Below are 27,915 nucleotides of genomic sequence, written 5' to 3' on the forward strand. Positions count from 1 at the left end.
ATTACCTTCCAAGTAATTACAGAAAGATGGTGGTGTCTCCTTTTGTCTCTGAAAGGATTCGGATATTCAGGGTCATTTCAGAGTTGAGTGTTTTCTCATCTCCAAGATGGGAATAAAAACACGACCCACCTCCTAGGGTTGGGGGGTGGATTTAATGAAATAATTCATGTAAAGCATTAACCGGGGTGCATGGCACATAATAAGTATTCAGTAGACATTAGCTGTTTTCACTATTACTACCACTTTTCCGAGATTCTGGGCAGAGTAGAAGACCAGAGGCAGTGGAGGACCGAGTCCTACCCTCATGTGAGAATAATACCCCCACCTCCCGGGCCCCGACCCTGTGCTTATGCTCCTTGGCGAGCAGTCAAGAGAGGGAATGACTGATCCATGTTATGGCCGGAGAAAGCAAGACCTGGTGAGTTTGAGGGTCTCAGCTGGGCCCACCGTGCAGCAGAAACAGGGCTTCGGTCCAAGTCTCAAAGGCCCCACAGCTGTCCCTGACCCGCGTCCCACCCCCTTCACACATACACTGTTTGTCAGTTCTGCTCCCCACGTACACGGGCAGTGGACAGCTAGGGTCCCCTGGCACCTCCCCACCAGCTCTCAGAGCCGAGGCTGATTGCTTCCATGCAATTTGAATTAATCTCATGCTTCAGGTGGAGCCTGGCTAATCAGGGGAGACAAGAAGCCGAAGTGGGTGCGATCAAATTAACAACGCTAGGCCCTGGCTCTTTAAGAAGGGAAAAACAAGGCAGGCACCAGAAGGCTCCCCCAGCGCCAGCCCTTCCCCAGGGGAAGCCTGGAGCGCCTGCCAGGGCTGAGCGCAAAGAGCTTCTCCCACCCACCCCGCCCCTCCCCAGGCAACCACCCCAGATGCCAACAATGCCCCTTTGTGGCAGCTTATCTCACGCTGCCAAACAGGGCTGCGTTTCTTGTCAGGATCTTGTTAACAAGGAGCAGAGACACAAGCCTTGGGAGGGAGGGAGGGGAGTGGGCTGAGCTAGGGGGAAGGAGGGGCCCACTCACCTCAGATGGGTGCCTGTAATCCTTTTGGAAACAAAAGGAGATGAGAGCCTCTGAGCTGGGAGGTTCCCTTCTCCCAGGGCAAGGTGGTGTGCAGAGCTGTCTAGAGCCTTCAGGGCACACGCTGTCCCCTGGAAGAGCCTCTCCCAAAGGCAAGGAGGAGGACATCCAGTAAAGCATTTTAGCATGCCAGAGAAAGCATCCTTTAGCAAAGAGACTCTTGGAGAGATTTCGGTTAGACTCTCAGAAGGACTTCCTGAGACAGTCAAGTCCCATCCTTAAGGTTGGTGAAGAACACCCTGACTTTGCTGCCCTTCCTCCAACCTTATCAGCCTTGAGGTTGTCCTGCCTGAGGCGGCGGAAGGACCAGAGGGATATCCACTTGAATGGTGATGGAAGAGGAGGGTCATCCAGCACTAGGGCTCTTCCCTCAGACCCTGTGAAAAGCTCCTCGACCCCCTCCCCCAGGCCACCCACCTAGAAGAGCAGAACAGCCTAACACCTTGGTGTCCGGGTTCCCAGACCAACCTGCTTCACCCCCAGTTTGGCTGCATTTCTCTTCAGAGAGGCTGGACTCTTTGCACTCCCATTCTGCTCCCCTGCCTCCTGCCCTTCTCTGACCAGTGTCACATCATGGCTAAAACCACAGATGCCCTGAATCCTGGCTCTGCTGCCTACTAGCTGTGTGGCCTTGGGCAATTTACTTCTCTAAGCCTCAGTTTCCCCATCTGTAAAGTGGGAATAAAAACAGGGTTGTTCTGAGGATTAAATGAGTTACCCATGTAAAGGAATACAGAATAGTGCCTACAAATAGTAAGCCTGCAATAATGTGAACTTCTAGGGTTATCACACACTGGTGCCCACGAATGGGGTTAAGAAGTACCCCAGGCTTCCTTTTGGAATGCAACATTCCACACCTCTTTCCCATTTTATCAGGCCTCTCCCAACAGCTGGTGGCATTCATGTCCTTCTTCTTCCACGTCCTCCTTCCTGCACACACTGCTCTCCGCCTTTGGGTATTCGTAACTGAATCTTCCCTCCCTGGTGACTCGGGGACTGTCAGAAACACCAGCTGAGCTCCAATCATCAGGCGGAAGAGAGGGAGGGTGACAGAGACAGAGAAGGCCCGAATCACCGCCCCCCTAACTCCTGCCCCCAGCCCCAGCTGGCCCTGGACTGACCTCCTGCCCCACGGGCCCAGCTCTCCAGTTCTCAGCCTCCTGCACTGCCCCCAGGATTCCTCCACATCGTGTCATTCCCACCCAGCTTCCTACTTCTGGGACAAAGCCCAAGGTGGGAGAATAGTCCACCAGGCAGAAGGAGAAGGCTGGATGAAAGCAGAGGAAAGGGCGCCGGTGAACTGTCAGGGGACTTGGGGCTGCTGCTTCTTGCCACTCACCAGCTGTGTGACTTTAGACAAAACACTTAGCCTCTCTGAGCCTCCATTTCCTCACTGATACTCTGGGGGCTAAAAGCCCCCAGGCTACCTCCTTAACAGGAGTGAAGCTCCTGATAAAGGATGTTCTGGTGTTCTGTAAACTGCAAAGATCAGCGCACCCCAGCTTATGGGTGGGATCCCCGAGAAGAGGGAAGCTGGAGCGGTAAAGGAGGGGCCGAGTAGGTGCAGAGTTCATAATCCCCATGGCCTAGAACTCCATCCCCAATCCTGGGGGTTGGTCAGAAAGTCTGTGGATGCTCGGGGAAGGGGTGGGGGGGAGTGAGGAAGCAGAGCTGTCTTGTGGTGTTTTAAAAATCTATCAGCCTCTCAAAATTTACATTTTATCAAATTAAAATGTAAATAGCAGCTGGTCCAGGCGGGAGCTGGGGGTGACAGGAGCCGGCCTGTGAGTAATTTCACAGACAGAAACCGGTTACATCGGATTCTGACAACTGTCTTGTTTCTGAAATTGATTTCCTCTCCCCTCGGCTTGCTGCCCCAGGAGGGCCCTGGAGCGAGAGGAGGGGGTGAGTCCACTGTGGAGGCTGGTGCCTTTCTCCCCTCTGTGGCTTCAGCCAGTAAAGCCCCATTGGATCCAGGAGGAGGAAATCTGGGAGTTCTGGAGGGCTATAAGGCCGTGGCTTGCAAGCCAGAGGCCCAGCGAGGCTCCTCCCTGCCCTGGAGTGAGTCTGTGGACCAGGGCAGGCTGCCCCAGGGCACTGGAGGAGCCTGCCTTCTTTCCACAAAAACATGCTAAGTCCTGAACAGGGATGCTCCTACCCTGGAGTCTCACAGTCAGAGCCAAGGACACTGCAGTATGACATGTACCATGCCAGGGACACTCGATGCCCAGAGGAGGGGTATCTGCAGTGACATGGGGTGTCAGGGAAGGGCCCTGGGAATCATCAGGAAGCCCCTTTGGGTTCGACCAGAATTTGCCCCAATTTGGCCATGTGCAGTGCCGGCGCTATACCAAGTACCGGGGTTGTAAAGCTTTGAATAAGACTGGCCCAGCTCACCCCAGGGCCTCCCAGATCCCAGGGAAGAGCCCACCCTCCCCACCTAAAGGAGCTGTGTTGGAAGGAGCTATGTATTAAGGGGCAGCTCACCCACTTGGGTCTCCTCGATGCCCTTAAGCCCAGCCCCTCCCTGCTCCCAAGTCCCCAGAGAATCTCTTACTGCACCCCTCTTTTGTAAAAAGAAATTAGGTTTCCCTGGCTGTTAATTGAATTACACTGCAGGAAAGCAGAGAAGTTGTATCTCATTAAAGCCTCCTGTGTCCTACTGGAGCACTGTGTTGCCTTTGCGGCTGCTATTAGCACTTGTCACGCAGAACTCAGCCCTGTGCATACGGTCCCCGCCCCCTCCCTGGCTCTCCTGCCTGTCCCCCTAAAGCTGCAGTCCCTGACACCTGCCCTAGGAGAGGCCGGCTGAGGCCGCCCACCATAGAGAAGCCACAGCGTTTTGCTGACAACCAAATTCCATTTCCCAAAGCCAGATTCTTCGTGCATGCATGGCAGACAGACAGACAGCCAGAGGTGGCCAGCCCCTACAGTAGGACAGGCTTAAAGAGGGAAAAACTGCCTTCTTACTACCGTAAGACTTACTTCTCATGGCTGTTTTGGGGGAAGGCCAGTAAGTAATGAACCAAGAGGCCAAGGCATCCAGCAGACTGCCTGCTCCATCAGGGGCATTGTGGGCACAGGAAGGCCATGGCGCTTGGTCAAGAAATACATCAGGACCCAGGCTTTGGAGCGGCGGAATAATAACAGGACCTACCCACATGACTTAATTCATGTAAAGTACTAGAATACTGCCAGCACATGGTACATGGGAAGTTCCCAGTAAAAGGTAACCATAAAAGTGTGTGTGTGTGTGTGTGTGTGTGTGTGTGCGCGCGTGCGCATCTGTGCTCCTGTGGGTGACTGCACACGAGCATCTCTCTAGGGAATTCCTGGGGTCTGCCTTCACCCAGGAAGTGCTCTGGAGCACAGCCAGGTCTCGGAGCAGTGAGGATTCAACTGTGTTTACCCCTGTGATTCAGTGAAGCAGAGTGACTTTGTGGTCCAGAGCAAGAAGCAAGAGAGAGATGGAGGGACGAGGAGAGCAGATAGGGCGGGCACCTGCTGCCCCGGGCTTCTCTCTATTAGGGGGCTGCAGCAGCCAGGGGGGCGGAGGCCCCTGGTCTGTGGGCTCAGGAGGGCACCCAGGCCCTTGGAGGCCTGGACAGGGTCTGGGGGAGGGGCACAGTGACAGAGTCCCCTGTTCTGGCATTGACAGGCAGACTGCGTAGGGCAGGAAGAAAAGAGGAAGCAGGTCCTCTGATTCTTGCCCAGGATGAGGGGCTGAAGACCGCTATACGCAAGAAGAGTATGATCACAGAATCCTCCCATAACAATGAGCCGGATTCTCAGACCATCTTTCCTCTCTCCTGAGACCCGGACACCCGCAGGGGCCCAAAGACATGGAATCTTCTCTGCGCTGCCCTGGAATCTTCTCCACGCTGCCCAGGTGGTCTAGTATGGGGAGCTCCCTGCCTCCGCGGCAGCCCTTTCCCTAAACAGCCAAAACTACTGGAAAATTCCTTCTGAAGCCAAACAGGAGGTCTGCCTTCCCCCTTTTGAAGAGCTGTTGTGCCATGTCCCCCCCAACTCCCTGTAAGTTACACGCTCCCAGTTTCCAGCCACTCTTCAAATGGCATGGCTTGAAGTCTGTCCATCTTCCTGGTCGCACTCCAGCTTGTCAATGTCCTCCATCAAGTAGAGAGCCCAGAACGAGATGTGATGTTTCACGAGTAATTTAGAGCTTGTCATTCTATGTTCTGAAGACCTGGGCGCTAGTTCTCCTGGCATCAGTTCACCTTCCACCATTAGTGTTAGAGCTTCATACGTTATGTATCGCCTCTCCCATCTGTCCACTTTTAAGAAGTGTTGCTGTTTATTAGTATGACTGGGGCAAATCACTTCCCTGCGTGGCCTCAGTTTCTTCATTTGTAAAACGAAGGGTCTGTGTAGATGATCTATACCTGTGCCCTTCAATAGAAACAAAATGCAAGCCTCCTATGTAATTTAAAATCTTCTAGTTGTCACATGTTCAAAAAAGAAACAGGTGAGATTCACTGTGATAGTATATTTTATGTAACCCAATATATCTAAACTATTAACATGTAATCACCATAAAATTATTAAGGAGGTACTTTACATTTTTCTTCCTGTGTTTTTGAAATCCAGTGTGTACTTTACAGTCACAGCACATCTCAGTTTGGACCGGCCACCTTTCTAGTGGCCAATAGCCGCGTGTGGCTAGTAGCGACTATGCTGAACGTTACGTGGGCTGTGCAACTCTAGGACTCTGCGATTCTGTAAAATAGATGGCAAGTAACATCTTAAGGTGTGCGTGTGTTTATCTGATGCTTTTCTTGGAACAGGAGAGGAGCGTGAGACGCTTGGGGTGGGAATAGTACCCATGATGAGCCTGAGGCTCGGAGAAGTCAAGTAGCCCGTATTAAAGACCACATAGCTGGGTAGAAACACGTCCGTCTGGCCCCCAAGCTCTTCAAGCTGGGTGGGGTCCACAGAAGCAGTATCTTCTTCTTCGCAGAGGAGCTCCCCTGAACCTGCCCTGAGCCGCGGGGCTGTGAGGAGAACATCGGGTTCTGCTGCATGCTGTTTGCTGCCATAACAATGGTGAAGGGAGCCCACCCCCTGGCCCCAGGTGTGGGTAATACTCAGGGCTGAAGGACCAAGTGGGTTCTTGAGGCCCTGTGGCCTCTGGTTGCCCCTGTGTCTGTCTCTTTGAACAAACCTGATTGGGAAGACCCTGTGAGGTGGGACTGGCGTGTATGAATACACAGGTTGTGCACTGCTCAAAGTTACATAGCCTAAGGGGCAAGTAAAGTCTGGAACCCAGTCCCTGCTCCACTGGCCAAGCTGCGGCTCCCGGCACCATGTTGCATCCAGCCAGAGGGGTGCCTTTATAATTCACACACAGGCCCTGGACAGGCTGGTACAGCCCTACCTGGAGAGCAAAACAGGGATGAGCTGCCAGTTTCTCACTCCGGTGCAGAGTCTTGAGGTCCTCCTACCAAAAATGAAGACTCATCATTTCCCCTTCCTTCTTTGGACCCGTGACCTACGCTGAGGCTTGACCCTGCCCCCATCCCCCTTCACACGCGCGTGCACGCTCACGCACGTGCACACACACCCCCCTCAGCATGAACACCCCCGTCTCGTCTGTGGCTTCAGCGGCAGCCTCTTGAGAGCTAGGCCTCCGCTTCCCCAGGAAGGCCTCAGGACTCAGGCCAAGCAAGGGCGCAGGCCCCAGTCTCTGACCATTCACTTTGCGGGGAGCAGAAGCAGCTCATGCGCCCCTCCCGCCACATCCCGGCATTTCAATCCTCCAGGAAAAATGGAGGCTTCTGCAATGCGAGGCCCGACTTGTTGATGTAAAATCTTACTCTATATTCCACCCAGGTTTATACGAGTGAATTATGCAAATCTTTGATAGAAAAATATTCCTCCGCACATCCTTGCGAGTGTAAAACCTTAGTCAATAATTCATACTCGCATGTCTCTGACTGCAGGCTTTTTCTTCATTATAACTTGCACCTTGTTATTTGTGTTCCACGTTTTATTGTATACTGGCGTGATGCCGTGCATTATAAAATTCATCTGCTTCATTATATGATGAGCCGGGGCTGGGGACTGTGCTGAGATGCTGGTGCAGGGGCCAGGGACCAGAGCTGCCCTCAGGATCCAGTCCCACATGACAGAAGGCAGAGGAGGTGGCTGGCTGCATGGTGACTTCAGGGAATGCCAGAAACCACCCTTCATCCCCCAGACCTGTTCCAGATGTCCCCTCACCCGCTGACTGGCATCTCAGGTCACACTATTACAGCTCCATGCCTTCCTTCCTTTCTCCAAAGGCTTATTTGTCCTTAGAAGTCAGAGGACCCTGGAGAGTTTGCTGGGAAGAATGTTGTCTGAGTAGGTGTTTAAAACTGGAGGGAAGGGACTTCCCTGGTGGTCCAGTGGTTAGGACTCTGAGCTCTCACTGCAGGGGGCCCGGGTTCAATCCCTGGTCAGGGAACTAAGATCCCGCAAGCCAAGCAGGCAGCCAAAAACAAAACAAAACTGGAGGGGAGAAAAATCCTGAGGATGCTAGGAGGGAAAGAAAGGGGCATCCACAGAAGTGGAGCAGGGATGCGTTGCCCCAGAGGGGAGCCTCCGGGGTGGGGGGGTGTAAAGAGAGAGAAGACAGAGCATCCTCTTGTTGCATGGCCCAAGCAGGCCAGTGAGGGGGTGGCTGTCTACTCTGCAGACCTCAGTGTGAGCAGGGGTCCTTCCCGCAGTGCGGGGGTGGGAAATGCGGTCTGATTATTGCAGTCAGCCACAGCGCCCCCTAATGTGTGTACTCCAGCATGGCTCATGGGCACTCCTCTGGAGACGCGAGCCCTGGGGACCTGTACTCTAAGAGGCAAGGTTTCCCAGTAAAGTGGTGAGGAAATGGCAAGGACAAGGACAGTCCTCCAGCTGCATCAGATCTCTCATCTCTCTGGGATCTGCCCTGCACATCGCTGCCTCTGAGCCTTTGCTCCAGCAGTTTCCACCGCTTAGGGGACCCTTTCTCCCCGTGTGTATCCTGCCACGTCAGATGGTGAGCACTTCTCCTAGCACAGTGCTTTGCAATCTTTCCTGGAACTGCTACTGTGTTGTCTGTTCTCGCCACTGCAGCGAAGCTCCCTGAGATTGGGTCTGTCCTGCGCACTGTTGGTTCCAGAACCCAGCATAAGGTCTGGCACCTAATAGGTGCTCCATCAATGCTCGTTGAAAGGCTGGGTGATACCTTCCCTGACACTCCTCCGCCAAAATTAATTTCTCCTGATACCTCCTTGAAAAACTCATCCCATTTTCCTTATTTTCATGTTGCTCGCACAGGTGCCTACCTCCCCCTCCCCTTCCCCCCCCTCCCAGGAGGCAACGACCCCGTCTCCCCCAAGCCTGGCACCATGCCACGTAATGGCATAGGTGCTGGATGCATGTTTGTTAAGTTGATGGGGGAAAAAGGGGACAAGATGTCACTGGCCCGAGACCATCTTTCCCTCTACCCCACCCTCCTCCTGCTGCCGCCCATGGTGCTAAGGCCTGGAGGAGGGTCGGGATTGAGATGCCTCTTGTGAGGGCAGTGGGCGGGCTCTCCTGACGGCCAGCCAGGGCCTTGGTTGTTTCATGACGATTTTCTCAGGTCACTGGTTGGGGGACGGGGGATGGGGGAACCTGTTAGTGGGCTTGAAGGTTCTTAACTACGGTGCTGCTAGCCAGGGTTTTCTGTTGCATTTTGTTTGGAAGAGAGTTTCTCAGCTGTCTGGGAGGGGCCTGCTGCCTAGAAGCAGGGGGTAAGCCAGCTGACCGCTGTGGAGAGAGCTCGAGCCATGGACACAAAGCAGAGGCACCAGGCGTGTAACCCAGGGTCCACAGGCCTCCCCACCAAAGGCGCACGGATCCAATTCAAGGGCTCTGTGAATTGGGGCTGGGGTAAAATGGCATCTTTTTTTTCACTAACTTCTTTTTTCACTAACTTAACTGAAATTTTGTACTTCTTCCATTTTGAACGTAAGCAACAAGCCACAGCAGTAGCAGCACCTGTGACTGTGACCGATAGGTATTTTCATATCGCAGCCCTGGCAGATACCCCAAAATATCATTTGTGCTCATCACTGTTACAAAATCGTTCGAATACAATCCAGCACTAGATCTCATTTCATAAAGAGGAATACAGAGCATATATTATGTGATATACTGTATCAAAAGTTTGCTTTTGAATGTTCATATTGGTATAACCATACTTCAGCATATCTGGTTTCCTTTGTCATTTTATGTATATTATGCATTTTAAAAGATTCTGAAAAGGGGTCCATGGAATATCAGAACCCCTGGTGAAGAGAGAGGCTGCCCCAGTCGTGGGTGGGCTGGGGAGAAAGGGACAGGCAGTGGGCTTTTCTGTACCCTCCCCCAACCGTTACTAGACCCTCTCGCTGGGCATGAGATGCTCTGTGGGGAGGGGCAGCGGGGGGCGGGGCCTCGGCTCTGGGCACGTGCTCTCCCCCGGCTGGCCTCCCTCGCCCTCACTGGGACCTCCTGGGCCTCCTCCCCTCCCCAGTCCCGGCCATGATCACCTCCCACCCCAACACCACCATCGCCATCAAGGGCCACGCGAAGGAGCTCAACTGCACGGCGCGGGGAGAGCGGCCCATCATCATCCGCTGGGAGAAGGGGGACACGGTCATCGACCCCGACCGCGTCATGCGGTATGCCATCGCCACCAAGGACAACGGCGACGAAGTGGTCTCCACGCTGAAGGTGAGCACCCACGCCCCAGTCTCAGAAAGTGGGGAGCCCACAGCTATTGCATCTGTATCCAGAGGAGGTGAATGGGGAGTCTGGGAGCCCCTCCTCCACCCCAAAAACTACCTCTCCTTTTCCCTCCTTCATCCACCAACCTCTGCCTTAGAACCTCACTCTATCCCCTTTCTGACAACTCCTGACCTTTAAATGTGTGGAATCCCCAGCCCCTCCCTCCCAGGACACCCTAGCCCCTCCTTCCCTCCCCCCAGGATGCCCTCAGCCCTCTCCCTCCCTCCTGGACCCTCTCAGCCCCTCCCTCTATCCTGGGTCCCCCCCCTCAGCCCCTCCCTCCCTCCTAGACCCTCTCAGCCCCTCCCTCTATCCTGGGTCCCCCCCCTCAGCCCCTCCCTCTTTTGGAACTCCTCAGCTGGCCTCCCTGCAGGGACTCTTCCACACTTCCATCCTTTGAACTTTCTGGAAAGAGGAGCCCTTGACAAACCCCTGGTGGATCCTCTCCCAGAAGAAGGTGGCCTTGCTGATCCCTGGCCAGATGGGCCCCCTTCAGCAGACCAGCTCTAAAAGACTCTCCCCATTCCTCCCTCTCTCCCTGCCGCTGCCCTCTGCCCCTGCTGGCTGCCTCCCAGCTCAAGCCTGCTGACCGTGGGGACTCTGTGTTCTTCAGCTGCCATGCCATCAACTCGTACGGGGAGGACCGGGGCTTGATCCAACTCACGGTGCAAGGTACCTCACCTGCCCCACGCCCCCAGCCCCTTCCCCTGGGACCCCGGCGCTCACTGCCAACTCCCCTCAAGAGCAGGGACACCGCCCACATCTAGCGGAGGCTGACCAGAAACAGCTCTGAGGCAAAGCTCCATCCACCCTCCTTCCTGCCCAGAGTGGGGTGATAGGGTCTTTCCAGGCACGCTGCATACAGCGAGGTTTGCAATGGCTGCGGCCCCTGTGGAGCTTAGCTGCTCCCAGAAGTGGAGGGCCTGGATTTGTGGGCGCAGACCCTGCAGGAGGTATGGGAAGGGAAAGCCAAGCTGGGAAAAGTTGGGAGCTCTGCATGGGGGAAAGTAGGAAAGGGGCTAAGGAAGAGAGGGGAGCAGAGCAGGAACCGAGCAGGCCCCCCTCTGCCTCTGAGCCCTGCTGCCGGGCACCCTTCACCCCCTCCTGCCTTGCCTGAACTCCAGGGCTCAGGGCCCTTGGGTGGATCACAGGTGACACGGATCCCCCAGGGCAGATCCCTGGTCCTCTGTAGGGGTCGGCAAGAGGCCAAGCTCTCTGCTGCCATCCTCACTTCTGCCCCCTTCCCCTGCCACCCCCCAGAACCCCCCGACCCCCCAGAGCTGGAGATCCGGGAGGTGAAGGCCCGGAGCATGAACCTGCGCTGGACCCAGCGATTTGACGGGAACAGCATCATCACGGGCTTTGACATTGAATACAAGAACAAATCAGGTGGGTGAGGGCTGGGCCTGCTGTGACCCCTTGCACCATGTGCCGGGACGGTGCCCCTCTGTGGGACAGCCCCTGGGTGTCAGGGCTGCCCATCTAAGGCAGACACACAAGCCCCTGTGTCTTCCAAAGGGAGGAACACTGGTCACTGGTTAGGAACCCTGGGGGCAAACAGGGGGACCCTCAGTTGATGGGGAGGGGGTGTCAGCCCCTTTTTCCCAGGACTGTCCCTGGGCAGGTCCATAGGGTGGTTTGATTTAAAGCAACTTAAAGGCCCTGAGCCAGGGGGCTATGGGCTGTATCTGTGGGGTCAGAGACAGCACAGTTTCACTGGGTCATCTAGGCACTCCTGATTTGGGATGATGGGGGTGCTTGGGAGTCAGAGAGCTGGTCCTTGCCAAGAATGAGTCACTGGGGGATGGGAGTCCCTGGAAAAGCATAGATCTAAGTTTCCTCCTCCAAGAAGCCCTCCCAGATCCCTCCCTTGGGACCCTAGCTAGCTCCTGAGGCTGCCCGCCACTGTGAAGCCATGTAGAGCAGAGTGAACAATGGGCCCCTAGGTCTCTGGGGAAACAAGGGACCCACAGTCATGTGGCAAGAATGGCAAGGAGGGGACAAGAGGCCTGGACAAGAGGCCAAGCCAAAAAAGAGCAATCATGTTTGTATCTGTGTGACTCTCTCCAGAAGGTACAGCAACAGGGGGCTGCCCCCTCACTCCCAGCACAGGAGTGAGGGAACGAGAAGCATGCTCCTCCTCTTGGGTTCTTTCATACCTTCGGAATTCAAGACCATAAGCCCAGAAACGCTTTTCAAAATAATCTTAAAATAAAACACAGAAAGAGAGTCTGGAAAACTCAAGCCGCCCCAGCCCGCTTCTCCCACCAACTCCAACTCATCTTCCAGGTCTTAGCGTAGATTCAAGGTTTTGTTTCCTCAGAAGCTTTCCAGACCCTTCCTCCCTTCCTTAGCATAGCACATGGTCATTGGCCAGCTGGCTGTCCACTCCCCTAGAGCGGCAGCCCCTGGCATGGCGTCCACAGCAGATCTCTGAGCTGTATTCGCCTCTTGAGAAGCCACCGTGTCCGGGGCCCTGGGTTCGTCATCCTTGATACAGGTTTCGGCAAGGAGGGGCCCTGCCCTCAGAAGCCTACAGTTCAGTTGGGGAGAAAAGTCAGCTCACAGCCAGCGCCCCTGGGAGGTCGCTCTCAGTGCAGGAGGCGGGCCGTAGAGAGGAGGAGGGGCTGTGCCCACAGGGGTCGTCAGGGAAGCATCTCTCCGGTCCCTGTAGACGCTCCACTGAGCTGGGAGAAGATGGAACGCTAACAGGCCTAGATTCAGGGAGATGGGAACGGCCAGGCCCCAGCAAGATGCAGTGCTCTCCAGGGAGCAGCACGTCTAGCAGAGGGTTCACAGACCCAGTTCCTGGTCAACAAGACTAAAATGTGCTCTGGGCTCCGGGTTGGGGGAGCGGGGGCGGCTCTGGGCTGAGCTTTCTCTTCCTTGGGGAAGGTCATTGAGAGCTACTAGCAATGCGTGAGGTCCCAGAGAGAGACTTGGCATGGCACCTTGAAAAGGGTCATCAGGTGTCAACAGGAAGGAGAGGCGTCCAGAAGCTGAGTGAGCAGGGTGCCGCAGCCCTGCATCTGGGACAGGTGATGAGCAGTGGCAGGGCCTCAGTGGAGGCAGAGGCCGCGGGGAGGAGAGGAAGCCCACTGTGTTCATCTCACACCTCGAGGCTTCCCGAGTCTGGGCACAAGCTCCCCAGGAGCCAGAAAGATGGGCCAGCATCTCCCTGCCTGGATGATGTGGCCTGTCGGGGGTGGGGAGTGGATGCCTGGGCTGTCACTCGGGCCTCTCCCCTATTGCTCCTTTTGACTGCCCCCCTGCCCTCCTCCCCCATGCTGCCCCGTTGCCCACCCGGCCCCCTCCACTGGCCACCCTCCAATGTGTGGAAACCTTTCCTGGGGCACTGCTCAGCAGGGCGAAGCTGAGAACATCACACATCTGGAGAGCGGTGCAGAAGGAGAGGCGGGCAGGGAAGATGCTATTTTCAGAGCTCATCCACATCTTCCCCCCACCCCCTCTGGCTCTCCTGAAAGATGAGGAATGGCCATACCCCACCCCAGAGCCAGGATGGATGGCAAGGTAGAGAGGTGGGTAATGAAAACTCAACCTCAGACTCTCCCATCCACAAGGGTTTTGCACCTGTAAAAAAAAAAAAAAAAAAAGCAAAATAAATCACAGGATCGAGAGCACAGAGAAGCTGGCTGGTCCTTTCTCCTGCCTTTAGGTAGGACTACTCCAGGCCACCCCACTCAGACGGGCACTATCCTGGCACTTAGGAAAAGGAATCCCGTGGGAACTGCAGTGAATTACCATTGGAGTCAGGCAGAGGCTGTGAACATAGCACAGCTTCCTTGTCTGTGAGGGGGAGACAGTAATGCCTACCTTGTGGGATTGCTTTGAGGAATAAAGAGAAAGCATCTAGCATGGGGCTGTAGTCAACCTTTAAAAGATGTAAGTTCCTCTCCTTCTAACTCAGATACTTCATGCGGCAATTTACAGTCCTATGGGACTTGCAGGCTGAAATATGTGTCTGTCAGTCAGCAACATGTACTACGTGCCAATAATAATCTTGCAGAATCATGCACCCGCCATGTGGTAGGGAAAGAGGAAGAACAAGGAGACAGAGTGTTGCCCTTGGAGCTTACAATGCAGTTGGAGTGAGAATAAACACTGTGTACACACGCTCGCATGCACATACATACACACACACACACACACACGAAGGCACTTCCAGGACCATTACAAAGCATTATCCAATCACGTGTAATACACCACAAACTGAATTACATGAGAACTGTAAAAGGTATCCTAGGGAACGGATGGATGACCCAAAGGAGGGAGGGGCGTGTGTGTGTGTGTGTGTGTGTGTGTGTGTGTGTAAGTAGATCTTCTGCCTGCAGGTGGAATAGTAGAACAAGAACAATTCTCAAAGCAGAAGACTTGGGTTGACCAAGTGTCAGGGCTGTATGATGTTTAGCAAGCAACTTAAGGTCTTTGGGCATCTCTACCTATCAGTGGAGACAATAACACGTAATCCAAGGTGGCTGTAGGGATTACGTGAATGTGATGGCTTATGTGCATGTGCCTAGCACAGAGCCTGACACAGAATAACTCTCCATGGGTCCCCATCCTGTGCCCCACTCTCCCTTCCCCTCTTCCTCTTGCCCCAGACCACACCCATCCTGGGTCTGGACCATCTGCTCCTGACCCCCTTCTGTATTACAACTGTGCCTTGCCAGGTTTTCTGCCATGTTGCTCATCATGCTAATTTTCCAAGGGAAATTACCAAGTCTGCCCTTTCTAAGCCATCCCGCTCACGCTGACTTCTCCTGGCCCCAGGCAGCAGAGTAATAATACATGAATGCTGAATGATAAATAGCACCGTCCACACAAATTTATCAGATGGCGCCGTGCAGATTTAAACATGCAGACACCACATTTCACCCCTGTTTTCCAAGCAAGGAGCAGGGATGGGTTCTTTGAGGATGGCCCTCCAAGCCCAGAAGGCAGCCTCGTGGTGCGCGCCGTCAGCCACCATGGGGTAAGCCAGCCCGGTGTGGCGTGGCGTTCTGTGTGAGCTGGGGTGCGGCTGTGAGAGGGTCTGGTGTTGGGATGTGGTGAGTGGTGGTGGTGACCCAGGAAACCTTTTCTCGGTGCTGCGGAGATTGCCGTGGTGGGCTCAGAGCTGTGATGCAAGGAGGAAATCAGAGATGCAGAATGGATTTGTTTCCCAAGCACAGGCAGCTAAATGCTCCAGACGTGACTTTCGTCCAAACTGCTCCCCCTTCTCCAGTGAATGTGTCCCCTGAAACACCAAAGGCCCCAGGTCCCCTCCCAGCAAGCAGCCCACAGAGTGGAAGGCACTGACATCTCCCCAGCCTCTTCCTTAGTTTTTAAGAAGAATATTTTGCATCATAAACCCTTTGATGAAGAAAGGGAGAGAGAGCCCTTAATGAAATATGTTAATCTGGGTAAGCCAGGCTTATATGAAAGGGAATATTAAAAGAGACAATGTTCACCAAAGCCAGCTCAGTACTCTGAGAGCTGAAAAGGAAAGGGAAGAAAATAGGGCCCCTGATTTCAGCTATTCAGGTCAGAGAGATGGCAGTGATCAAGTATGGAAAATCAGCTAGAGACCTCCAGATTTGACTCTGATGCGTTAGCCTGCAGGCGCTATGGGGAGAGAGCCATTCTGTGGCAACATCAAAGATGATTTGGGAACACAAGGGCAAATCCACCTGGAAATGACTGGCAAAAGCAGAACAAAAAGAGGCCACTCTCTGGGGCATCCCCCCCCCCCCCGCAACCTTCCTGTGACTGACAGTTGAAGGAGGCAAGGGAGGGAAAGGCAAAGGGTATTTCTTGTGACTACAAAATGCAGAGGAACTGCAAGTCCAAAGTCCAGGACAACGAAGTGGCTCTGATCTAAAACCAACAGTGGGTTTTAAGTGCCCAACGCGTGCCAAGTGGGCAAGATGGGCAAAGTTTTAGACATGGTTCCTGCCTTCAGGGAGCTTATCTGTGTGTAGATGGAAATAGAAGCCACTGGTGGGAAAAGTGTATGGAGTGAGAGGAGAGCCTAGGATGGAGCCTTGAGGAACTCGAACCGTTAATGGTAAGGTAAAAAAGATGCACCTGCAAAGTGAAGAGATGACCCAAGAGAATAGGAAAAGCTAGAGAGTGTTTTAATAGGAAACCCAAGAGAAAAGTGTTTCGGGAAGGGAGAGGTCTAAGCGTTGAACACACCTGAAAGGCCAAGTGAGAAATCGGCCTTGATGACGTGAGCATCACCTATACAGTGGAGATATGGTGCTGATGTCATTGGAAGGAGGGAAGAGTCAATCGTGTCCATCACTGCACCTGGCACATCACAGGTGCTTGATAAATATTAGCACCTCTTTTCTTTAGCCCCTCTGTTTTCAGACACATCATGTGGTCTCCTTCCTCTGCCGCACTCATCAAAAATGAATGCACTGACTCGTGATCACTCTCCCTCTCCTATAAACGCAGGCAAATCATATATGTTGTGTGAGCTGGCACCAGCTCCCAGAATACCGCAGAGAGAAGTGAACACCTGCCTCCGCACGCTAGCCCATTTCCTCCCAAACCAAAGCAGTACCCACGGCAGTAGGAGCCTGCATATTTGCAATTCTGGCTTAACCTGCCAGCCAGAGTGACTCTTGGGCAGTTGGGGTGTTTTAAATGACAAGGAGAAAATACTGTTTTTCTGAGCATCCACTGTCTGCCATTTGTGACTTTGGCTCATGAAACCAAAGAATTAAATGCAAAACTGCAGATGGGGAGCTGGGCCAGTGCCCTTCACAGATGCCAAGCCTGTGTAGCTAAAAGTGGTGTTTTGAAAAACGTCAAGACCTCAATTAACCAGAACCTGGGGGGATGGGATAGTCTTTTCGAGTGAACCAATTCTCCTAATTTACCAGGCATTAGCTAAAAAAAAGTCTTCCTAAAATTTGTTCTAGAATGTGCTAGCCTCCCTCCCTGATTTACGGGTCAAACTGTAGTGAATACAGTTTAATCTTGTCTACTGAGAATTTTCAGGATCCTCTACTGTGGATTTAAAAGACATGGAAAATTAGACTGAACAGTCACATCAGGACGCGCCCTGGGAAGATTTCTAAGCCCCACTATCAGCTAGTTTCCTTGTGCTTTGCCTTTTTGTTTCTTTTCAAAGCAAAGTGCCAATAACGTAATCTGGTTATGAATTCTGCGTGTGGAAGGTCCTAGGCTGAGGCATTGCTGTGACTGCAACCCCTTCCATGTCTGTCTGGGATCCCCTGGTAGGTGCACAGCACAAATACATTGAATGCATGACTGGATTCCTCTGGAGGTGCAGAGTGTTTACTGTCACAGTATCCCTGAGTGGTATTTATCTGGTATTTTTCACATTCTACAGTTTTGCTAAACATTAGCCCTGGAATGGGCTGTCAGTCCCCCTGGATGAATCGGGAACATGCTCATCCCTTTGTTGGCTTCTGACTGTAAAGACTCAGAGACCATTCTCTTGCTGGTGAGAGAGAGGGTAGGGTTTGCCTAGGGACTCTGGCACGTGGTTTGTCCCCCCTGACAGCCCAAGAAACAGTCAAGACCACCACCACACAAATGCACAGGGAAAGGCAATACAGAAGCACACATAGGAGGAGAAAGGGGTATAAGACTTGGCGTCCCCCTTTGCACTGGGATCATGTGTTGAGGGGGTGTCTCACAGTTATAACAGGTCTCTGATGTGGTCTGAGAAACCAGGAACAAGGGCACTGGCCAATCAGACCCTCAGGAATAGCAAGCAAACGGTGATCTTGGAAGGGACCGTAGGAGACATCTGACCCCCATCTGAGGTTTGAGTTCACCAGGCGGCCCAGGGAAGAGAAGGGTTAAGCTCCCTGAGTTTCCAAGCAGTGCATTTGCTGCTCCCATCCTCAGGCATCCCTTGGCCACTTGAGCTTAATGGAACAGAACCCTTTGGTCCTCTGTGAAGTTGTGAAGGCTCTCTTGCTTCAGTCTCTGTGAACTAGACCTCTTCTGGGCATCTAAGTTGACGTTGGGATGTGCTGCTGCTTGAGGTTTGGAGTTTGCCTGGCTGTGGTTAGAAATGGGTGTCCTCTGTCCAGATTCCTGGGACTTCAAGCAGTCCACACGCAACATCTCCCCGACCATCAACCAGGCCAACATCGTGGACTTGCACCCGGCATCCGTGTACAGCATCCGCATGTATTCCTTCAACAAGATTGGCCGCAGCGAGCCTAGCAAGGAGCTCACCATCAGCACTGAGGAGGCCGGTGAGCATCTCGCCCAGCCACCCCTGCGCCTGGGCTCGGGACATCCGGGGCCACACCCACCCTGTCCACTGGCAGTGGGCTTGCAGTTAGGAGAGGAGAAGGGGGAGATTCCGAGGTGTTTTTGTCTGCCTCTGAATCATTGGAGATTCTTACGTCTGACCTTTTCCAGATGGGGTTCTCGATGCAATGCTTTCGGGAGCTGTCCATGGTCCTGCCCCCACTCACCTGGCCGCAGCCTGTCTGGAAAGGACAGATATGCTAGATCTGCAAAGGATGGGGGTGCTAGTGCCCTGGATTATCTCCTGTGATTTTTGTCATGAAGTTTTCCTGAAAGTTTAAACAAGATTTTCCTTGCTGCATTTTCTCTTACCTGTCATTGCAAAAGATAAATTAATACAAAAAAGTACATATAACATACATGTTCAGTTTTACAAATAATCATAAAGAAAAACTAGTATAACCAACACTCGTTACCACTTACCAGAGGTCCTCCATATGCCCTTTCTCAATTATAACCTCTCCCCCTGAAGTAACCAGTATCCCAACTTCCTTTCTTTCCTTTTTTGTACTGTCACCACAATGCATGTACACATAACCCATGCAGTTCAGTTTTGCCTGTTTTCTAATAGAATATATGCATGACATCATACTTCATATATTCTCTCTGTCTTCCTTGTTTTGATCAATATTCTTTTTGTGAGCTTCATGTCATCAGTACAGCTGTATCATTTGTGTATTTTCATTCCTCCCCCCCAAGGGATATAAGCAGTCGTAGAATTACAGTCATCAGATGGACAAACTTCTACCTTTAACCAAAAAAATGCCAAAATGTTTTCCAAAGTTTTGTACCAACTTGCTCTCACATGATCAGTGTACAAGAGCTCCTGCCACTTCATATCTTTGTCTGAACTTTGTACTATCAAACTTTTAAAAAATACTTGCCAGCCTGCTGGATGTTGAGCAGTATTTCATAGTCATTGTTTGCTACATTTTCAGCAAGTTATGGAGAATGAAGGGGAAATATAAACCCTATGATCATTTCAGAAGGACTCAAACAAAGGTTCTCTGCTTCTGTAGACGAGCTTTTCCTTTCTCCCCAGCAGTCCTCCAGCTCAAGCATGGGAGTAAGAACATAGGACTCTTTTCTTCCAAGACTTGACTCATAATGTTATTTCTCCCCACCACCCCCCAGCTCCTGATGGGCCCCCCATGGATGTAACCTTGCAGCCAGTGACCTCACAGAGCATCCAGGTGACCTGGAAGGTAAGTAAATTCAAAGACAATTTCCTCTGAAATACCTCCTTTCTTCCCCTCTCAATCTACAAATGAAACCCCAACAGACTAGCTAGTCTCTGGTCTCTTACAGTGCCCAACCCTGTTTATTGCTAAATCCATGAGGTTGGAGGGGTGGAAAGAGAGGAGGATAAAGAGGCTGGTTCCCTCACCAATCCCCACTCCCTTCTCCACCCTGACTGTCTTATGGACGCCCATGCCTAGGGTGGGATGAAGAATTTGTCAGTGCCAAGGAGGGAAGATGGTTCTTCCACCATGCTGGTCTGTCCTACACACCCCACATGTTGTAAAAAGTCTGGAGTTAGAATTGATTATGTGTAAATTTCAAAGGGGCCCTGTGGATTATGGGAGATGAAACGACAGAGTCTCACCCTCATCTTGGCCCTGTGACTAGAGCTGGGAGGTAGGGTGAAGCCACCCCCTATATTCTCATGGTAAAGCGTTGAACAGGGAGCTTGGTCTTTTCAGGTCTTGATTTCCTCCTCTATAAAATCAGGATTAAAAAATGACTGCCCTCCCCAGCTCTGGGGGAGGGGATCTGCAGAGAAAACAAACCAGTAGGTGCTGCAGCCGTTTCTAAGAGGAAGAAACTTGTAAATCTAGAGGGTATCTGAAGACTGTCACTGAGGGGAAATCTTCGAGGCAATTCCACAGCTGGGCAGGGAAACAGATCAGAATAACCTTGAGCAGGACCAAGAAATGCTTTCCTGGGTAACTCTGGCCTCACTGCTACATCCCTGCCGTGGGCACAGAAGGGCTGCCCATCCTTGATGTCTTCCTGTTGCACCGCATTTTCCAGTGCTTGAGTATTTTCTTGAACTAATTTATCTGACCCTCTATTCCTGTGGAGTGGACAGAAGAGGTATTTTTATCCCCATCCATCAGAGGAGGCCACGGTATAGAGATGCAAGGTGACTTCCATGGTCATTCAAGTTGTGACAGGTGCAGAACTTCAGTGCACAGAGTCTGGAGCCCCTGCGCAGTCTCCCCACCAGAGCCCAGCGCATGGAGATCAGGAACAGAGAGTTTTCTGAGTCCCATCCATGTCCTTCTTCTTGGATCTCTCCCATCTCAACAGTGGGGCTTGGGTGGGGGGGCTGCCTCATCTACATCTGGGATCAAAGTCCAAGGTCATTTTCTGACTTGAACTCCTGGTGGGAAAATTCAGGTGCTTTAGTCCTCCTTCTGGGCCCTTCAAAAAGGTAGACTCAAGAATAGGAGATTCAGAAGGGCCTAGTAATATTTTTCCTAAAAAGACTACATGCCTGGGCATGTACACACACACGGACATACACATACACACACACATACACACACACAAGGCAGCAGAGCCTGGTTCCTTCCCTCCCCAGAGAAATGACCAGGATAAAGGTGGGACAGAGGCTGGGCCGTTGGTCCTCGCCCTCCTAGCAGATAACTCCAGAGCCATGGTTCCCTCCAGGTTCAGATCTGGGTGCCAGGGCCTCTCTCAGAAACTGGGGATGAAGCCTGGAGTCTGGTCCCCAAGTCTTGTCTGCATCCTGACTCTGCACCCATTTCCTAAGAATATTCCAAGGAAGCCTGGAGGTGGGGCAGGGCTGAATAAGTATGTAAACCACTGAGACATTTGGCTACAAAGCTCCGACCTGGAGGTTGATAAAAATTTAGAATCAGATTTATTTCTCCAAAGTCTCATAATGAAAACTAAAATTGATTAGAAAGTTAGAACTTCAGAATGAACAAGCCCGTCAATAAATTTGGGGCTGACTTCTCAGGGGATTTTTTTTTTTAACACCAAGAAACAGATTAATGAAAAATAAAGATTCACTTGAAAGATAAGTCACTTCATTTCAAGACTCTTTCCACGAGATGGATCACCACTGCTTTATGACATAAATTTGCAATCAGCCCTATTGATTTCTTAATGCTTCAGAGAAATATTGTTAAGATTGATTTAAATCCTGAGTGTGCCTGTTTGGGGGGAGGTGGGGCAGTATGGGGAGAGGGGAGAGAGAGGGAGGGAGGGAAGAAGGGAGAGAGGGAACATGTGTCAAGATTTATAACAATATGTGAATATCTATATGTATGTAGCAGGGTATGCCTGGATGCCTATCCAAGGCCTCTGCCAGTATATTTTGATGTGAATGAAGGTGACGTGGTACTGTGTATATCACACATATACAGGTGTATATCATGGTGTAGGCGGCTCTGCGTATGTAGGCGTATGTGTCATTGTGTACTGATGTATATATCAGTGTGTTTCGATATGGACGTGGGTATGTAATAGGAGAGTATATGTCAGGGCGAAAACAAGGGCACCTTGCAGATATATTTGTGTCTATAATAGATGTCTGTCTGAATGTGTGAGTGTATAGATACGAACCCAAATTCAGAAATTTGCCCCCTTGCAAACTAGCAAACAGGACTGCCCAAGTACAGAGAGGAACGTTATTCAGGCATTAACAAAAAGTCAAGTGAATTAAATACACACACACCTAGTTAATGAGTTCAAAACAATTACGTTAAATTAAAAACTTCATTTTATTGCATTAACAGTGAGCTTAAAAATGCAGTTCATTTTAAACATTCATTGAATTTTAAAAAACGGGCTGTTTTACTAACTTAATTGTTGTACTATTAAGTACTATTAATAATATTAAGTACTATTAAATAATAATATTAAGTACTATTAAATAGTAGTACTATTAAAATAATAATTATTATTTAAAATAATTAAAATAATATTGTACTATTTTTTAGTACAATAAAATGTGGGCTTTTAAATTAACTGCATTGTCTTTAAAGCCCTGATTCAAGCTGTTTTTATATGCCCTGGGGTGTGTGCTCTCTCTCAGTATGTAGACGGGCAGACCCCACATTAAAAGAGCCAGTTTCTATTCGTGGGTCTAAATGTTTCTGGCCACGGGTAGGTGTGGACTGGGATGTTTGCTTTGATGGGTCTGGATGTGAAGGGATATTGGGATCCAGCGTGTGTGTGTGTGTGTGTGAGATCGTGTATGAGAATGTCTGTGTTGGTGAGTGTTTACCTGTTGATGCGTTCTCTCTCAGAACACCTGTGTGTATGGCTGGTTGGGTATCAGGGTTCAAGCTGGGGGTGACCGTATGTTTTCCACCCTCCAGGCTGATGCCAGTGGAGTTTTCTCCCTTTGCCTGGCCAGCTGGGATCAGCCCTTCATTCCAGCTGGCCCAGGCAGAGCTCCGAAGTGCCCCCTTGTCACCGGCCTGTCCTCGCCCATCTCTGTCCCTCCATCCAGGAGCTGGCTTCAGGCCTCAGCTCTCAACACACCCCAGCCATTGGCCAGGATGTCAAGGGCAAACCAGCTCCAACAGGAGCTGGGCCTACACCAGAGTCAAGGACTCTTTTTTTTTTAACTTGTGGTAAAATATACATTTTACATAAAACTGAACATTTTAACCATGTTCATGTGTTAGAAGTCAGTGGCGTTAAGTACATTTACGGTGTTCAACCGTCACCACTGTCCATCTCCAGAACTTTTTCATGATCCCAAACAGAAACTCTGTGCCCATTAGACGTTAACTCCCCACCCAGCCATCCTCAGCCCCTAGTAACCTCTATTCTACTTTGTGTCTCTAAATTTGCGTGTTCTAGGTACCTCAGAGAAGCATCATACGATATTTGTCCTTTTGTGTCTGGCTTATTTCACTTAACGTATTTTCAAGGTTCATCTATGCTGTAGCATATATCAGAATTGCGTTCCTTTTTAAGGCTGAATAATATTCCATTGCATGTATAGACCACATTCTGTTTATCCATTCATTGATCTGTGCACACTTGGGTTGCTTCCACCTTTTGGCTGTTGTGAAGAATGCAGCTATGCATATGGGTGTGGAAATACCTCTTCAAATCCCTGCTTTCAATTCTTCTGTATATACTCAGAAGTGGAATTGCTGGATCATAGGGTAATTCTATGTTTAACTTTTCGAGGAACTGCCAAACCGCTTTCCACAGCAGCTGCACCATTTTACATTCCCACCAGCAACGCCCAGGGGTTCCAGTTTCTCCACATCCTCACCAACAGTTGTGATTTTTCATTTTTTAATAATAGCCATTCTAGTGGGTGTGAAGTGGTATCTTGGGACTCTCTCTCTCTTTTTTTTTTTTGCAGTACGCGGGCCTCTCACTGTTGTGGCCTCTCCCGTTGCTGAGCACAGGCTCTGGACGCGCAGGCTCAGCGGCCATGGCTCATGGGCTTAGCCGCTCCGCGGCATGTGGGATCTTCCCGGACCGGGGCACGAACCCGTGTCCCCCGCATCAGCAGGCGGACTCTCAACCACTGCGCCACCAGGGAAGCCCGGGACTCTCTCTTTTTATTCAAACTAATTACCTACCTCCCTCTCCATCAGGTTACGTTCTGTCTGCTGTTGCATTTCTCCCGGGCCCCTGAGCCCATGCCAAATGATATCCCTATTCATTCATTCATTCACCCATTCATTTATTCAATAAATATGTATTGAAGGCCTGTTACATGCCAGGCACCATTCTAGCCTCTGAGAACAAAATAGGCAACACTCCTCATCCCCACGGCACTTACATCCCAATGGGGACAGATAGTCAAAGACATAAGTAAACTATATGGAACGTCAGATGACACTACTGCCATGCAGAAAAATAAAACCAGGAAGAAAGGTAAGGAGCACTAAACGGAAGGCAGGGAGCACTCTTACACGAAGAGCTTAAGGAAGGCCTCATTGAGAAGGCGGCGTTTCAGCAAGGACACTGCAATGTTGAGGAGGCGAGCCATGTAGATACCCAAGGAAAGAGTGTTCCCCTGGATGGGAGTGTGCCTGGTGTGAACAGCAGAGAGGTATGTGCAGGAGCATAGGAAGCATGGGGGAGAGGAGACGGGTCCAAGAGGCATGGGGGTGGGGTCAGATCCTGTAGGGTTTTGCAGCCATTGTAAGGACATTGGCCTTGACTCTGGGTGATATGGGAGCCTTTGAAGGCTTGGAAGCAAGGGAGTGACATGATCCGACTTTGGTTTTAAGAGCATCTTCTCAGGGCTTCCCTGGTGGCGCAGTGGTTGAGAGTCCGCCTGCCAATGCAGGGGACACGGGTTCGAGCCCTGGTCCGGGAGGATCCCACATGCCACGGAGCAACTAAGCCCGTGTGCCACAACTACTGAGCCTGCGCTCTGGAGCCTGTGAGCCACAACTACTGAGCCCGCGCACCTAGAGCCCATGCTCTGCAACAAGAGAAGCCACTGCAATGAGAAGCCTGCGCACCGCAACGAAGAGTAGCCCTCACTCGCCACAACTAGAGAAAGCCCACAGGCAGCAACGAAGACCCGATGCAGCCAAAAATAAATAATAAATAAATAATTTATTTTTAAAAAAAAGAGCATCCTCTAAGAATGTCACTGTGTCTGTCTCCTCCCCACCCCACCCCATACTCACAGGCACCCAAGAAGGAGCTGCAGAACGGCGTCATCCGGGGCTACCAGATCGGCTACAGAGAGAACAGCCCTGGCAGCAATGGGCAGTACAGCATCGTGGAGATGAAGGCCACTGGAGACAGCGAGGTCTACACCCTGGACAACCTCAAGAAGTTCGCCCAATATGGGGTGGTGGTCCAGGCCTTCAATCGGGCTGGCACGGGGCCCTCATCCAGCGAGATCAATGCCACCACCCTGGAGGATGGTGAGGGCACCAGTAGAGGGTAGTGAGCGGGTACAGATCTCAGCTGTGGGCAGAGCCAGGGCTGCCAGGGAGGGCTCGGGGCCCTTCCCTCCTCCTGAGCCCCGTCATGGTCCTGTGGCTCCCTGGATCCCTCCATCTCGTCTCACCCATTGGGTCCTCGAGGGATGCTTGGTCCATTTAGCACTCCGGGCCTCTCCATCCATTGGCTGGCTCTCTATCCATCGCTTGCTAATGCTGTGCCCATCGGTCTCTCTATTGATCTATTGGCCTGTCTGAGCGCCTGTCTGTGCACCTGCCTGACTCTCCGTCCGTGCTTCTCCCTCTACCTTTTCCTCCTTCCTCATTCTGGCCCCTCACCCATCTTTGTCCCCAAGCTCTTTCCTCTGTACTCTGGGTCCTGTTTCTCCTCCCTTACATCCTCCAGGTTGGAAAAAGGGCAGGAGCCACGTTACCTTTGTACTTCTGGGCTGGAATCTGTCCACCATCTGTTTTAGGGACCTGAGATGAGACTGTGGAGGTACGATATCCCAAGGTCCATGGACAGAGGATTTAGGTTCCGATTTTTAAAACTGAATTCTTTGAGGACTGGAGAGCACTCCAACTCTGATGAGTGAATTAAGGGGCCCGGTTTCACGGGGGAGAGAGGGTTAGAAGGCAGCAGGAGCCTGCCTGCTCTCCAAGCACAGAGAAGAGCCAGCTGGTATCTGAGCCTGTGCCAGGAAGGGAGAGGAGATGTGACCCTTGATGCCCCCCAGAGATAGAGCCGGGCTGGTCACAGCCCCACAAAGAGCAGATTAAACAGAGCTTCCTTCTTGATGCTCCAGCCTAAAACCACGATGTGAGATTAAAAACTGTCACTAAGTCTGAGCCTGCCCCCAGCAGAGGGAGGGAACTGACTGCCCCAGTAACATAATGACATCACCCCATGGCCATCAGGATACCCAGCATTCCACCCTCTTGTTAAGCATTCCATCCTTTTGTTAAGCAATGCCCGCTCCCTGCCTCATTCTCTCTGAAAATGCAGACATCCTTGGGAGGGAGGATGCATCAGGTCAGAAACACCTAAGTGGCTACAAATTGGAATTATCTGGGGAGTTTTAAAAATCCTGATGCTTCATCCCCAGAGATTTCCATTTAGTTGCTCTGGGGCACAAGCAAGGCTTTGAGAGGGAGCAGGTGTCAGTAGCCCCAGAGCACTGTCAGTAGCCCCAGAGCCCCAGAGCCCCAGAGCACTGTTCTCCCTTTTCCCCTGGGGAAAAGGGAGAACACAGAGAGAGGGAAAGGTGCATAGAATGCACAGAGGTACAGAGAAGCACCTGAGCTACGCTGCCACCAGCTGCCCAACCCCCTCCACCAGCCCGGAGCCTCACCAGCCCCCCATCGTCCCCCTCCCTTTCGTGATGCTGGCCACGGGCCCGGCTGGACTGAGGAAGGTCAGCTTGTCGCCTCTTAGTACCATCAGTACCAATCCCAAGCAGTGCTCTGACACAGTGGTTCTCAGACCTGAGCGCACGTCAGAGGGCTATAAACAGATTGCTGGGCCCTCGCCCAGGGTTGTGCTTCAGCAGGTCTGAGGTGGGGGCCCAAAACGGGCATTTCTAATAAATTCCCAAGTGATGCCGATGCCATTGGTGTAGGGAGCACCTGTGAGAACCACAGCGTTAACAGCCAGGTCATTACCCATAAAAGGAGCCAAGGCTCGCGGAGGTTAAGAGCCTGCGCAGAATTGCCCGTCTAATGAAGAAGAGTCCAGGTCAAAATCCAGGCCTGACCCTGAATCTCGCCCTCTTTCTACTTCACCCTATTGTTACCCTGTTGCTTGGGGGCAGGGCTGGATGCAAGACCAAGTGATGTGGATGCAGGATGCTCAGGGAAGTCGAGTCCAGGGGGAACAGCTGCCCCAAGACCACCCAGCACACCTGACCAAACACTAAACTCCGTCCACTGGGACCATCCCAGAAAACAGCCAGGCCAGGCCCACCTTTGGCTTCCATCAGAGCCCCACCTCCCTTGCTTTGGGGGGCTGCAGTGGGGGCTGGGTGCTGGGATTACCAACAGGGAGAGATCAGCACGGGCTGTGGAGTCCTTTTGCAAACAAAGGAGGAGAAGGGGATGAAAGTTTCCAGCAGCATTTGCTCAGCAGTTTTTCATACTTAATTAAGGGCCTCGTTAGCCTGTCAGATCCTGATCGTTTCCTTGCAATATTAGCACTCCTCCTGGGGTATTCAAGGACCCCTGCTTTAGCAATAGTGTCTCTTCCATAATTATATTACCTTCATTTTGTTCGAACGGGCTATCTGTATTAGTTTATGACACTGGGTCCCTAATTACATGGTGCTTATATTTTTACACCTAAGTAATATGAAACAATAATCATTCTCAAAGAGGATCGTTAGGGTGATGTATGATCATTTAAATGCTCATAAAAATTAGAGTTGCCTCTTGTGGGGCAACGGGATCTAATTACCTTCCATCCAGCCTGTGCCTGCTTTCTCCCACTCAGAGCAAAGCAGACGTGGCCTTTCCCTTTGTCCCCAGCTCCTCAGAAGCCAGTGGAAGTACCACCAAAGTTGTCACTCGCCGACGTGGCTCTTTGCGGCCTGGTGTCACCACTGTCTCTCATCATCATCGTGCAGCAGGGCCGCCTGCAGGGGGTGGGACTTAGGTTAAACTCAAAGGTAGATCTCAGATGGAGAGGGTTAATGGCAGGGCAGACCACCCAAGTTGGTCTTAGAGAGTGTTTTCCATCACCCAAGGCGTTTTGGTGTCTTCAGAGGCAGGGACAAGGGACAAAAATGTAATGATCCTAGAGGTCCTAAAGGTGTCTGCGGAACCTCTTCTC

General features: G+C 51.7%; 1 protein-coding gene across 1 annotated transcript in view; it reads left to right on the forward strand.

Annotated features, from left to right (window-relative positions):
* The window catches only part of DSCAML1 (DS cell adhesion molecule like 1), a 323,305-nt gene that overhangs the window by 262,859 nt on the left and 32,531 nt on the right, over nt 1–27,915 (forward strand). Inside the window, exons 10-15 of the mRNA XM_033862020.2 lie at nt 9,623–9,822; nt 10,452–10,548; nt 11,137–11,265; nt 17,955–18,122; nt 19,315–19,385; nt 24,833–25,073. Of these exons, the coding sequence (XP_033717911.2) occupies nt 9,623–9,822; nt 10,452–10,548; nt 11,137–11,265; nt 17,955–18,122; nt 19,315–19,385; nt 24,833–25,073 (906 nt within the window). The remainder of the gene's footprint in view (nt 1–9,622; nt 9,823–10,451; nt 10,549–11,136; nt 11,266–17,954; nt 18,123–19,314; nt 19,386–24,832; nt 25,074–27,915) is intronic.

Source organism: Tursiops truncatus, chromosome 8 (genome assembly GCF_011762595.2).
Source record: "Tursiops truncatus isolate mTurTru1 chromosome 8, mTurTru1.mat.Y, whole genome shotgun sequence".
Taxonomy (NCBI): domain Eukaryota; kingdom Metazoa; phylum Chordata; class Mammalia; order Artiodactyla; family Delphinidae; genus Tursiops; species Tursiops truncatus.